The following is a 14,139-nucleotide window of genomic DNA, read 5'->3' on the forward strand; positions in this document are numbered from 1 at the left end:
TCTGAATGGAGCATCATAGGTATTTTCTATGATGGTCTCTCTGAACTATCCAAAATGTCTTTGGATAGCTCTGCTGGAGGATCTCTTCATCTGAAGAAGACGCCTACAGAAGCTCAAGAGCTAATTGAAATGGTTGCAAATAACCAATTTATGTACACTTCTGAAAGGAATCCTGTGAACAATGGGACTAATCAGAAGAGAGGAGTTCTTGAGATTGACACTCTGAATGCCATATTGGCTCAGAACAAAATATTGACTCAACAAGTCAATATGATTTCTCAAAGTCTGTCTGGAATGTAAAATGCACCAAGCAGTACTAAGGAAGCTTCATCTGAGGAAGAAGCTTATGATCCTGAGAACCCTTCAATGGAAGAGGTGAATTACATGGGGGAACCCTATGGAAACACCTATAATCCTTCATGGAGAAATCATCCAAATCTCTCATGGAAGGATCAACAGATACCTCAACAAGGTTTCAACAACAATAATGGTGGAAGAAATAGGTTTAGCAATAGCAAGCCTTTTCCATCATCTTCTCAGCAACCGACAGAGAGTTCTAAGCAGAATACCTCTGACTTAGCAACCATGGTCTCTGATCTAATCAAAACCACTCAAAGTTTCATGATTGAAACAAGATCCTCCATTAGAAACTTGGAAGGACAAGTGGGTCAGCTGAGCAAGAAAGTTACTGAACTCCCTCCTAGTACTCTTCCAAGCAATACAGAAGAAAATCCAAAAGGAGAGTGCAAAGCCATCAACATGGCCGAATTTGGAGAGGAGGAAGAGGCAGTGAACGCCACTGAGGAAGATGCAGTGAACGCCACTGAGGAAGACCTCAATGGGCATCCACTGGCCTCCAATGAGTTCCCCAATGAGGAACCATGGGAATCTGAGGCTCAAAATGAGACCATAGAGATTCCATTGAATTTACTTCTGCCATTCATGAGCTCTGATGAGTATTTTTCCTCTGAAGAGGATGAGTATGTCACTGAAGAGCAAGTTGCTAAATACTTTGGAGCAATCATGAAGCTAAATGACAAGTTATTTGGAAATGAGACTTGGGAGGATGAACCTCCTTTGCTCACCAAAGAACTAGATGACTTGTCTAGGCAGAAATTACCTCAAAAGAGACAAGATCCTGGGAAATTTTCAATACCTTGTACCATAGGCACCATGACCTTCAAGAAGGCCTTGTGTGACCTAGGGTCAAGTGTAAACCTAATGCCTCTCTCTATAATGGAGAAGCTAGGGATCTTTGAGGTGCAAACTGCAAAAATCTCACTAGAGATGGCAGACAACTCAAGAAAACAAGCTTATGGACTTGTAGAGGATGTTTTGATCAAAGTTGAAGACCATTACATCCCTGCTGATTTCATAGTCCTAGAGACTGGGAAGTGCATGGATGAATCCATCATCCTTGGCAGACCCTTCCTGGCCACAGCAAAGGCTGTGATTGATGTTGATAGAGGAGAATTGACCATTCAAGTGAATGAAGAATCCTATGTGTTTGAGGCTCAAGGATATCCCTCTGTCACCATGGAGAGGAAGCATGAAGAGCTCCTCTCAAAACAGAGCCAAACAGAGCCCCACAGTCAAACTCTAAGTTTGGTGTTGGGAGGCCACAACCAAACTCTAAGTTTGGTGTTGAACCCCCACATTCAAACCCTAAGTTTGGTGTTGGAAGGTTCCAACATTGCTCTGAGCATCTGTGAGGCTCCATGACAGCCCTCTGTCAAGCTACTGACATTAAAGAAGCGCTTGTTGGGAGGCAACCCAATGTTATATTTTATCTATTTTCCTTTGTTATTTTATGTTTTTGTAGGTTGATGATCATGAGAAGTCACAAAAACAATTGAAAAAGCAAAAACAGAATGAAAAGCAGAAAGAAAAACAGCACACCCTGGAGGAGAGCGTGCTGGCGTTTAAACGCCAGTAAGGGTAGCTGTTGGGCGTTTAACGCCCAGTCTGGCACCATTCTGGGCGTTTAACGCCAGAAAGGGGCACCAGACTGGCGTTAAACGCCAGAAAAGGGCAAGAACTTGGCGTTAAACGCCAGAAATGGGCACCAGCCCGGCGTTTAACGCCAGAATTGGCTAAAAACGCAATTTTGCATGTCATTTGGTGCATGGATGACTTTTCCTTGACACCTCAGGATCTGTGGACCCCACAGGATCCCCACCTACCCCACCACTATCTCTCTTCTTCACCAATCACCTCAACACCTCTTCCCCAAAAACCCATCACCTATCCAATCCCATCTTTCTCTTCACCACTCACATCCATCCTTCATAAAACCCCACCTACCTCACCCTTCAAATTCAAACCACTTTCCCTCCCAAACCCACCCATACATGACCGAACCATGAGCCCCCCTTTCCTATATAAACCCTTCTTCACTCCTTCATTTTCACACAACCTAAACACCACTTCTCCCCCTCTTTGGCCGAACACAAATCCATTCCCTTCTTCCTCATTTCTTCTTCTTCTACTCTCTTCTTTCTTCTTTTGCTCGAGGACGAGCAAACCTTTTAAGTTTGGTGTGGTAAAAGCATTGCTTTTTGTTTTTCCATAACCATTTATGGCATCCAAGGCCGGAGAAACCTCTAGAAAGAGGAAAGGGAAGGCAAAAGCTTCCACCTCCGAGTCATGGGAGATGGAGAGATTCATCTCAAGGGTGCATCAAGACCACTTCTATGAAGTTGTGGCCTTGAAGAAGGTGATCCCCGAGGTCCCTTTTTCACTCAAAAAGAGTGAATATCCGGAAATCCGACATGAGATCCGAAGAAGAGGTTGGGAAGTTCTTACCAACCCCATTCAACAAGTCGGAATCTTAATGGTTCAAGAGTTCTATGCCAATGCATAGATCACCAAGAACCATGATCAAAGTGTGAACCCGGACCCAAAGAATTGGCTTACTATGGTTCGGGGGAAATACTTGGATTTTAGTCCGGAAAATGTAAGGTTGGCATTCAACTTGCCTATGATGCAAGGAGATGAACATCCTTACACTAGAAGGGTCAACTTTGATCAAAGGTTGGACCAAGTCCTCACAGTCATATGTGAAGAGGGCACCCAATGGAAGAGAGATTCAAGAGGAAAGCCGGTTCAATTGAGAAGGCATGACCTCAAACCTGTGGCTAGGGGATGGTTGGAGTTCATCCAACGCTCAATCATTCCCACTAGCAACCGGTCCGAAGTTACTATAGACCGGGCTATCATGATTCATAGCATCATGATTGGAGAAGAAATAGAAGTTCATAAGGTCATAGCCCAAGAACTCTATAAGGTGGCGGACAAGTCCTCTACCTTGGCAAGGTTAGCCTTTCCTCATCTCATTTGTCACCTCTGTTATTCAGTTGGAGTTGACATAGAGGGAGACATCCCCATTGATGAGGACAAGCCCATCACTAAGAAGAGGATGGAGCACACAAGAGATCCCACTCATCATGAGATCCCTGAGATTTCTCAAGGGATGCACTTCCCTCCACAAAACTATTGGGAGCAACTGAACACCTCCCTAGGAGAACTGAGTTCCAACATGGGACAACTAAGGGTGGAGCATCAAGAACACTCCATCATCCTCCATGAAATTAGAGAAGATCAAAGAATCATGAGAGAGGAGCAACAAAGACAAGGAAGAGACATTGAGGAGCTCAAGCACTCCATAGGATCTTCAAGAGGAAGAACAAGCCGCCATCACTAAGGTGGACCCGTTCTTTAATCTCCTTGTTCTTTATTTTCTGTTTTTCGAATTTTTGTGCTTATGTTTATCTATGTTTGTGTCTTGTGATCATTAGTGTCTTAGTGTCTATGCCTTAAAGTTATGAATGTCCTATGAATCCATCACCTCTCTTGAATAAAAAATGTTCTTAATTGAAAAAGAAAAGAATTGCATGAATTTTGAATTTTATAACAGTTTGATTATTTTGATGTGGTGGCAACACTTTTGTTTTCTGAATGTATGCTTAAACAGTGCATATGTCTTTTGAATTTGTGGTTCATGAATGTTGGCTCTTGAAAGAATGATGAAAAAGGAGACATGTTACTGAGGATCTGAAAAATCATAAAAATGATTCTTGAAGCAAGAAAAAGCAGTGAATACAAAAAAAAGAGAGAGAAAGGAGAAAAACGAAAAAAAAGAAGAAAAACGAAAAAAAAGAGAAAAAAAAATAATAAAGTTGTGATCCAAGGCAAAAAGAGTGTGCTTAAGAACCCTGGACACCTCTAGTTGGGGACTCTAGCAAAGCTGAGTCACAATCTGAAAAGGTTCACCCAGTTATGTGTCTGTGGCATGTATGTATCCGGTGGTAATACTGGAAGACAGAGTGCTTTGGGCCACAGCCAAGACTCAATAAGTAGCTATGTTCAAGAATCATCATACTTAACTAGGAGAATCAATGACACTATCTGGATTCTGAGTTCCTAAAGAAGCCAATCATTCTGAATTTCAAAGGATAGAGTGAGATGCCAAAACTATTCAGAGGCAAAAAGCTAAAAGCCCCGCTCATCTAATTAATACTGATCTTCATAGATGTTTTTGGAATTCATTGCATATTCTCTTCTTTTTATCTTATTTGATTTTCAGTTGCTTGATGACAAGCAACAATTTAAGTTTGGTGTTGTGATGAGCGGATAATTTGTACGCTTTTTGGCATTGTTTTTAGTATGTTTTTAGTATGTTCTAATTAGTTTTTAGTATATTTTTATTATTTTTTAGTTAAAATTCACTTTTCTGGACTTTACTATGAGTTTGTGTATTTTTCTGTGATTTCAGGTATTTTCTGGCTGAAATTGAGGGACCTGAGCAAAAATCTGATTCAGAGACTGAAAAGGACTGCAGATGCTGTTGGATTCTGACCTCCCTGCACTCGAAGTGGATTTTCTGGAGCTACAGAAGCCAAATTGGCGCGCTCTCAATGGCGTTGGAAAGTAGACATTCTGGGCTTTCCAGCAATATATGATAGTCCATACTTTGCCCAAGATTTGATGGCCCAAACCGGCGTTCAAAGTCACCTTCAGATTTTCCAGCGTTAAACGCCGGAACTGGCACCAAAATGGGAGTTAAACGCCCAAACTGGCACAAAAGCTGGCGTTTAACTCCAAGAAGAGTCTCTACACGAAAATGCTTCATTGCTCAGCCCAAGCACACACCAAGTGGGCCCGGAAGTGGATTTTTATGTCATTTGCTCATCTCTGTAAACCTTAGGCTACTAGTTCTCTATAAGTAGGACCTTTTACTATTGTATTTTCATCTTTGGATCTTTGGAATCTTTTGATCTTTAGATCTTTTGATCATTGGGAGGCTGGCCATTCGGCCATGCCTAGACCTTGTTCTTATGTATTTTCAACGGTGGAGTTTCTACACACCATAGATTAAGGTGTGGAGCTCTGCTGTACCTCGAGTATTAATGCAATTACTATTGTTCTTCTATTCAATTCCGCTTGTTCTTGTTCTAAGATATCACTTGTTCTTCAACTTGATGAATGTGATGATCTGTGACACTCATCATCATTCTCACCTATGAACGTGTGCCTGACAACCACCTCCGTTCTACCTTCGATTGGGTGAATATCTCTTGGATTCCTGATACACGATGCATGGTTGATCGCCTGACAACCGAGTGCTCGCCTGACAACCGAGCCAGCCATTCCGTGAGATCAGAGTCTTCGTGGTATAGGCTAGAACTGATGGCGGCATTCAAGAGAATCCAGAAGGTCTAACCTTGTCTGTGGTATTCTGATTAGGATTCAATGATTGAATGACTGTGACGTGCTTCAAACTCCTGAAGGCGGGGCGTTAGTGACAGACGCAAAAGAATCAGTGGATTCTATTCCGGCCTGATTGAGAACCGATAGATGGATAGCCGTGCCGTGACAGGGTGCGTTGAACATTTCCACTGAGAGGATGGGAGGTAGCCACTGACAACGGTGAAACCCTTGCTTAAGCTTGCCATGGAAAGGAGTAAGAAGGATTAGATGAAGACAGTAGGAAAGCAGAGAGACGGAAGGGACCAAGCACCTTCATGCGCTTATCTGAAATGTCCACCAATGAATTACATAAGTATCTCTATCTTTATCTTTATGCTTTATTCGTATATCACCATATCCATTTGAGTTTGCCTGACTAAGATTTACAAGATGACCATAGCTTGCTTCATACCAACAATCTCCGTGGGATCGACCCTTACTCGCGTAAGGTTTATTACTTGGACGACCCAGTGCATTTGCTGGTTAGTTGTGCGAAGTTGTGTTTATGCCATGGTATTGAACACCACGTTTTTTTGGGGTTCATTACCGGGGATTATGAGAGTTGTGAAAAGTATTGTTCACAATTTCGCGCACCAATCAACTAGATCCCAAGTGTGTGCTTTTTCAAGTGCCTGTAATTCTTCTTGCATTGCTTGTTACCAATTTGGGTTTGAGGAGGCTTCTCTGAATGTCTTGGGTTCATGTTGATGAAGAATAGTAGAAAAGCAATGGTAATCAAGAAGATGAGGAGGTAGATTCCTTACCCTAGAAGAACGAGCGGGAGGAGGAGGCATGACGGTAGGAGCAGGATCATCGTCCGGTCTGGAATCATCGGGAGATGGAAAAGGCGGAGGAACAGGAGGCTGTGGAGGGTCACTCGAGATAGGACCTGTAGAATCATCACTAGGAAAAAGATCAACATTGAGGTTAGTAAACAAAGGTGACTGAGTAGTAGGAATCGACTCAAAGGATGAGAACCGAGAAAACATGTGATGCTTCCAGAAGACAACATGACGAGATATACGAATACGTTTAGAGAGAGGATCCCCACAACGATAACCCTTGTGTTCAGTGCCATAACCAAGAAAACAACACATACGAGCCCGAGGTTCAAGTTTACTATGTTCATGAGGCTGAAGAAGAACAAAACATACACAACCAAAAACTCGAAGAGAACTGTAATCTGGAGGGGGTATGATAAAGACGCTCAAAGGGAGTAACATTACCAAGAACAGAAGAAGGGAGTCTATTGATAACATGAACAGCAGTAAGAACAGCTTCACCCCAAGTACGCTCAGGACACGAAGAAGAAAGGAGCATTGCACGGACGGAGTCAAGAATATGACGGTGTTTGCGTTCAGCTCTACCATTTTGTTGAGACGTACCAGGACAAGAAAATTCAGACAGAGTATCCTGTTCTGCAAGAAAGGCTAAGAGTTTGGAATCACGGTATTCCATAGCATTATCACGTCGGAAAACCTTATTGACCTTGGAAAACTGAGTTTTAATCATAGTAGCAAAGTTGATATAGATCTGAGGTAACTCATGGCGATTAGTCATCAAATAAACCCAAGTAAAACGGGAATAATCATCAATGAAAACGACAAAGTATCGAGCTCCGCCCATAGAGGCAGTGGGAGCGGGGCCCCAAACATCAGAGTGAATGATATCAAAAGGAGAGCAAGCAAGAGATGAATTATTGTGAAAAGATAAAGCAGGTTGTTTGGCAGTTTGGCAAGAAATGCAGTCAAAAGATTCATTCGGAACCTGACCTAAAACACCCTGAGACACAAGAGGACGCAGTTTTCCTAAGGAGGTGTGGGCAAAACGTTGATGCCATAAGTGAAGGGTAGAAGGAAAAGAAGCAGCACAGAGATTTGGTACAGGAGGAATATGAAGACTTTCGAGTTCAAGCAACCTTCCGACCTTACGTCCAGTCCCGATGATTTGTCCCGTCTGAGGATCCTGTACACGACAACCAGAAATAGAAAAGGTGACATCAAAACCCAAATCAACAAGTTGACCAATAGAAATAAGATTGAAGTTTAATTTGGGAATGTAGTAAGTATCAGGAAGATTAAGAGATGATTGGGATATAGAACCCTTGTGTGTTGCATGCAAGAGGGAGCCATTTGCAGTGTTGACAGAAGGTCCATTTGTAGTTGTAGACATGGACGAGAAAATATTACGCAACAGAGACATGTGATTAAAGCAACCAGAGTCAAAGTACCATTTAGAATTACCTGGAAGGGTCGATAAAGCAGCAGGGGTATTACCAGAAACAGAGAGAAGACGCTGTAGAAGAGATACAATATCAGATAGAGAGACAGGAGACGGGTTGAAAAGTGCAGAGGTGGTAGGTTCAGTAGTAGCAGCAACAGCAGAAGCAGGCGCAGGACGTGGTGGACGAGTAGGACAGGTAGTAATCAAATGTCCCGAGAGCTTACAATAACGGCAGAACAACTGTGAACAATGGTAGCTAATATGCCCTTTCTGGTGGCATGTGTGACATTCAACAGTGGGGCAGACAGAGAAAAGGTGCCCAAAACGGTTGCAGTTTCGACGACTGTATCCTTTCTATCTGTGGCAACAGAAACATCCGACTTTTCCATAACAGTAGTCACACAAATCAAAGAGAGGAGAGAAAACTGCAATTTCGAAGCAGAAAATGAGAAATCGGAGTGCAAAATCAGAAAGAGCTCACCAAAAAACCTTAGGGAGGGTCCCACAGGTCAGCCACGTTAGCGCCACGTCAGCAGTGACGTCAGCCCCACATCAGGGCAACGGAGACACGTGGCAGCCCGTGAGAGGATGAGAAGGACGAGCTGGCGTCGAGGTGGTGGTTGGGTCAATGCGCGGGCCGGGTCGGGTCAAGAGCGGTGCACGGGTCGCAGGGAAGGCTGGTGGCGTAACACGTGGCGGCTTCAGGATCGTTGGATCAACAGCAAGATCCAACGGCTACTGAAGCATCTCGGGAGAGGATCAATGGAGGTGGACAGCGAGCTTCTAGCGGCGCATGGCGGCGCGTCCCGGGGCTTCTGGCGGCGATCTCGGCGGCGTTGGAAAGCTGACGACGAGAGGATCACAATGGTGCCGGAGGTGACGAACCAAAGTATCGGAAACAGATCGAAAAAGGCGAGCAAAGAGGCACAGGTGGAAGCTGGAAGGAAGAGCAACCTGGTCGTGGCAGCGTCTTTCGGCGGCGCGTGGAGGGGCGTCTGGCGGCGTATGGCGGCGGTTCTGGTTGCGTTGGAATCACAGCGACAAGACGGACAAGATGGTTATGGGGGTGACGAACCAAAGCGTCGAAAAGAGAATGAAAAAAGAGGCCAAAGAACGCTGCCGGAAAGGAAAAACAATGGGCTATGAACTAATATTCATTGAAAAAAAAAGGCATAAGCTCTTGATACCATGTTAGAAACAAGAGACTAAGAGAGTAATATGAAGAGTGTATTATTCAGTGTGATCAAAGGTACAATATACATGAGGTATTTATAGGTGCTAAATGAATCAGAGTAATAAAGGCATAGAATCCTATAATTAATATACAGATATACTATATAAATATAGACGATACTAATTGATCCTAATTGATGCTAATGATTCTCTAACATATATATTTAAACATTATAGCAAGAATTATTTACTTAGTTTCATAATAAATAATATTTTTTAATTTAAATAATTTATTAATTTATACTTATTATATCATATATTTAAGAATTTATTAAAAAAATATTAATATAATAAATACCATAAAAATAAAATATTAATTCAAACAAAATATTGTATCAATTTTTTTTTAAAACAAATAGGTCTTTGACTAATTAGACGTCAAAACGACGTCGTTTTATCTGAATAAATAAAAACAAATAAGTCCGTGATTAATTTGAATTTAGAGACATATAATTTCTTAACTAATTTGACAGTGACAATATAACACTTAACATACTAGTTTATTATCTAAACATGACATTTAAATAATTTCCATTATAAATTAACGGTAGAAATAACGAAAGGATCTAGTTGTCTCCAAAATATTAAGGGCTGAATCGAATTTTATTCCTTTGACCTTTTAAGCTATGGTTGAGAGTATTTAATATTTGATTAATGATAAAAAGTTTTAATTAATTTTCTTAGTTATTTCATAATTTTTAAATTAGTAAAAATTGACATATATATTTTATTTTTTTTAAAAATTATAAAATTAAAAATTAAAATTTGTTTAAAAATAAAAATAATTAAAAAAGAATTAAAATTTTGAATTATTTAGTGTTATTTAGAGATTGAATTTGTTACTTTTAATATACTTTTTAGGATTTAACTATTTTCTACGCTAAAAATTTAATGTATTAGCTTAATAATAGAAAATTTTCAAATTTATTTATATATTTAGTTAATTGAAAATATAAACAAATTATCTTTTAAATAATTTTTAGTAAAATATTTTACTTCATGATATTCTTAAAATATATCCTTTATGTTAGTAAAATCCTAATTTTATTACATGGTTATAGATTTTGATTACTGAATCATCATTTTGAGAGGATTTTTTACTTATGTAAGTATGTAACAGATACTGGTCCAAAATTACTTCAATAACACCGTAAGACAAAAATATCACGAGGATCCTCATCCACAGTTTTGTATGTATTCATAGAATATTTGTATTGTAGTATATATGTCACTATATCAAAACCAGTGATGTGTGCCTTGTCCATATTTTCATTTTCCAGACTGGAAGATTAGAAAATCAGTATGAACATATACAGATTTGGAAACATTCGTGATGTCATTAAAAGAAAGAGAGAAAAAAAAATGAGCAAGGCAAAAATATTTTTTATAAACAAAAAGAAAAAAAACAACATTGATACATGCTTAATGTTTTAGAAATACAAAAATATTATTTGATGAACATAATTCTTTAGATATACAATCCTCGTTATATATTTAATAAAGACAATGACGGTTGTTTCCTACAGATAAACATTAGCATTTTTCTATATTTAAATGATAGATAAAGACAAAATTAAAATAAAAATGAAAAACTCTTTTGTGTTGTCTTTTTCTAGCATTTTATTTTCAGATAATAATGCTGTTAAAAATACATTTAGTTATTTATTTTTATTTTTTTTCATAATTCTACACGTAGAAATGAAAAAATGCTTGTAAATATTTCCAAAGCATATATTAAATATGTTATAATAGGTATCCAATATTTTTTCTATTATGATAATAATATATATAATGGAACAAAAAGTATAAGCTAAAGTGTTACTTATATTAGAAGGAGTACAGTGAGTATATTTCTATTTTAGGATTAAAGTATATTCTTTATTTATAAAATTTGTTAAAAATTTAAAAAATTCATAAATTTTATTTTATTTTAATTTATTCTAAACATTTTCAATTTATATTAAATATACTCCTGCAACTCAATTTGAATAAGTTTAGAATCAATTAATTTTTTAATAATTAGTCTCTAATTGTATCTGATTTGTTTGTGTGAAAAATTATTCTTGTAAAATTATCATTAAATTAGTCTTAATTTTTTTAAAAAATTAATTATCAATAATATATTTAACATAAATAAAAATTTATAAACAAATAAAATCAAAATAAATTTTTGTAGTATATTTAAAATTTTTAATAAATTTTAAAAATAAAAAATATACTTTAAATATTGGATTTAGCTAAGAATATATTTAAAAATTATTCTTAGTAGAAGATTTTTAAATTTTTATTTTAATAACTACATAATAAATATATTAAAAATTTAAATATCATATATTTTTTATAAAATTGTTTTCAATTAATATTTTGTAAAAGATATATGTTGACTATATTTTTAAATGTTTTAAAATGGCAACGGATCAACTTCTATTGTATATAACTATATAACTAAGATTTGAAAATTTTCATTTTTTTACATTACAATTGTATTTACTTATTTATGGATTACTAATAAAATAGAGATTTACATACCATTTTTTTATATGAATTTAATAGTTAAAAATTATTAAATAATAATTTAATTAAATTTATCGAATTATTTAATAATTTTTAAATATTAATTTAACATAAAATAAGTTTTCACTTAATAATAATTATACTGTGCATTAGTACCCAAGAAAAAAATAATAAAAAAAAGGTTAACCATGGTTAGAAACACGTTTCGAGGAACAAAAGGGGTGGCTAACTAACCATGGTTAAAGGAGTGTGGTTAGTTGGCCCAAAATGCCAATTATCAGTGTTTGGAAGGTGGTGGGGTTCCTCTATCTATAAAGCAAAGAGAGAAATTCAGAGTTTCATTAATCAAAAACCCAGAAAACCCGTAATCTTCAAAATCCAATCTTCCAACTTGTAAGTCTCAAAAGCGCAATCTTTTTCTTCTGGGGTTTTGGTTTTCTCTTCTGGGTCATCTCTGAAATCAATCATGATTCATATTGAATTGTTTTTAGAAAAAATATAAAAATGCTAGATCGTGTGAATTATGTGTGTGTTCTTGTTCTGTTGATATGTGAAGTTTTGATTTTTATTGCTCCTGTAGTATTTATTATGTGCAATTTTAATGAATATTCTATTACATGAATGCTTCTTTTAGTTGGTTTCTGTTAGATCTCGCTGATGAAGAAGCTACCCTGAAATGCTTGTTACTTATTTTCCTCAATTTGTTCAATCTGGATTTTTTTACACAAAATTGCATGCTACTTAGGATTTTGTTTTTTTTTTAATTTGTTGCATCATTCTCATATTTTAATTTCCTGGTCTTTTGAAACACAGAATTTGTGCTTTCATTGATTTTTCCTTCTAATTCAAGCTCATGGCATGTGTCATGTGTGTGACTTTTTATTGTTCTTCTAATTGCTATCATGTTTTTTCTTTCATATTGCTTTAGAAATTAACTAGTGAAATCAGATACTATGTATAGAACTAAATAAGGAACCATAGAAAATAGCTATAATATGTTCAGGATTTAACCCCAATTTGTATGCTATTTCAATCTATAATTTTTATTATTCATCATCTTATTCAACTTGTTTTAGTTTATTTTAAGTTCTCTAATAATTTCATTAATATGATTACAGGTCAAAGCTGTTTTACCTTCCTCGGTGGTTGAACAAGTTTTCATATCAATTTGGTTCACTCTTTCCATGTTTATTGATCCTTCTTGATTCAGAAACAATCTGTTGTTCTAAATTGGTGTTCGAATCGGCATTGATAAAGAAAATGGGCCTCTCAAGTCTGCCATCGCCGTCCGAAGGAGTGCTATGTGCACTTCTTGTTAACACTGTGCTCTCAGTCTCCATATTTAAAGGCATTGTTAGGACAATCCTTCACATTGTTGGCATCCACCTTTCATCATCCTCTTCGCCGAACGCCACCTCCCAGAGCCATCAACCATCCGAGTCATTCGAGTTCCTCCTTAGCCCCTCAGAAACATTCATCGAAGAGTTTAGGAGCCGGACGCCTACAATCCGCTTCGACAGCATGTTCTCCTGTGGGAAACCTGAACATGACTGCTGTGTGTGCCTCTCTCAATTTGAGCCGGAATCTGAGATAAACCGCTTGCCCTGCGGCCATCTCTTCCACAAAGTGTGCTTGGAGAAGTGGTTGGATTATTGGAACATCACATGCCCACTTTGCAGGAACCCTTTGATGCCTGAAGACAATGATCCATGGCTCTTAGTAAGCAATGAATGAGTGAAATCATGCTTTTGCTAAAGGAATGAGTGTGAATGTTTCATTATCATTGTACAGTTTTTAGTGTACATATCCTTTTTTTCTTTCTTTTTTTTGATGTTGATGCATCTTGATACCCTTTGCCACTTTATATGATCTTAGTTTGGAGTTTGGGGTGGGGTTTGTTTTCCCTTTATCTATGTTTTGTTTGTGCTCTTCAAGCACAGACTGAGGGATACATACTTTTTTGCTTGAAACTTGAAAGTTATATCTATGTTTGCTCATAATGGCCCTCCTCTTGTTCTGAGCTTTAAATTCCATATTGGGAATTTGATCCTGTATGAAACCCAAAAAAAATGTATTCCTTTTTTGGAGCACTTTGATGAGTTTGATCACCATGTATCTATAGTTTAGTAACCTGTAAATTAAATGTGGTTGGCAATAAGTTTGCATAACAACTAAACTAGGTGATTTGCCGTGTTAATGTTGATCAATAATTATGTTATTAGATATAGTGGGTTCCTTAGTACTTGGTATGTATAAGGTAGTAGCTTGTAAATTAATGTGGTTTGCAATTACTTGTAAAGTTATTATAAAATAGGATTGGATTTTTTTTTATGGGCGATTAGTGTAAAATTTACGTCTAAATATAATTATATATTGGTGGAATCTATTATTCTTATAGTTATAGAAGTTATATAAGAGTAT

The 14,139-nt window shown here is 37.4% G+C and overlaps 1 protein-coding gene across 1 annotated transcript; it reads left to right on the top strand.

The window, feature by feature from the left end:
• The first annotated feature begins 12,006 nt into the window (after window positions 1-12,006).
• On the top strand, window positions 12,007-13,808 carry LOC112702860 (probable E3 ubiquitin-protein ligase XERICO). Its single transcript, XM_025754063.2, has 2 exons — window positions 12,007-12,111; window positions 12,837-13,808. Exon 2 carries the CDS (start codon window positions 12,979-12,981, stop codon window positions 13,450-13,452), a length of 474 nt encoding a protein of 157 aa, XP_025609848.1. The 5' UTR covers window positions 12,007-12,111; window positions 12,837-12,978; the 3' UTR covers window positions 13,453-13,808.
• Window positions 13,809-14,139: the final 331 nt, after the last annotated feature.

This window comes from Arachis hypogaea, chromosome 7 (genome assembly GCF_003086295.3).
Source record: "Arachis hypogaea cultivar Tifrunner chromosome 7, arahy.Tifrunner.gnm2.J5K5, whole genome shotgun sequence".
In the NCBI taxonomy this organism is placed as follows: Eukaryota; Viridiplantae; Streptophyta; class Magnoliopsida; order Fabales; family Fabaceae; genus Arachis; species Arachis hypogaea.

Coding starts and splice junctions, on each gene's coding strand:
- LOC112702860 (XM_025754063.2), top strand. CDS start 12,979: ATGGGCCTCTCAAGTCTGCCATCGCCGTCCGAAGGAGTGCTATGTGCA.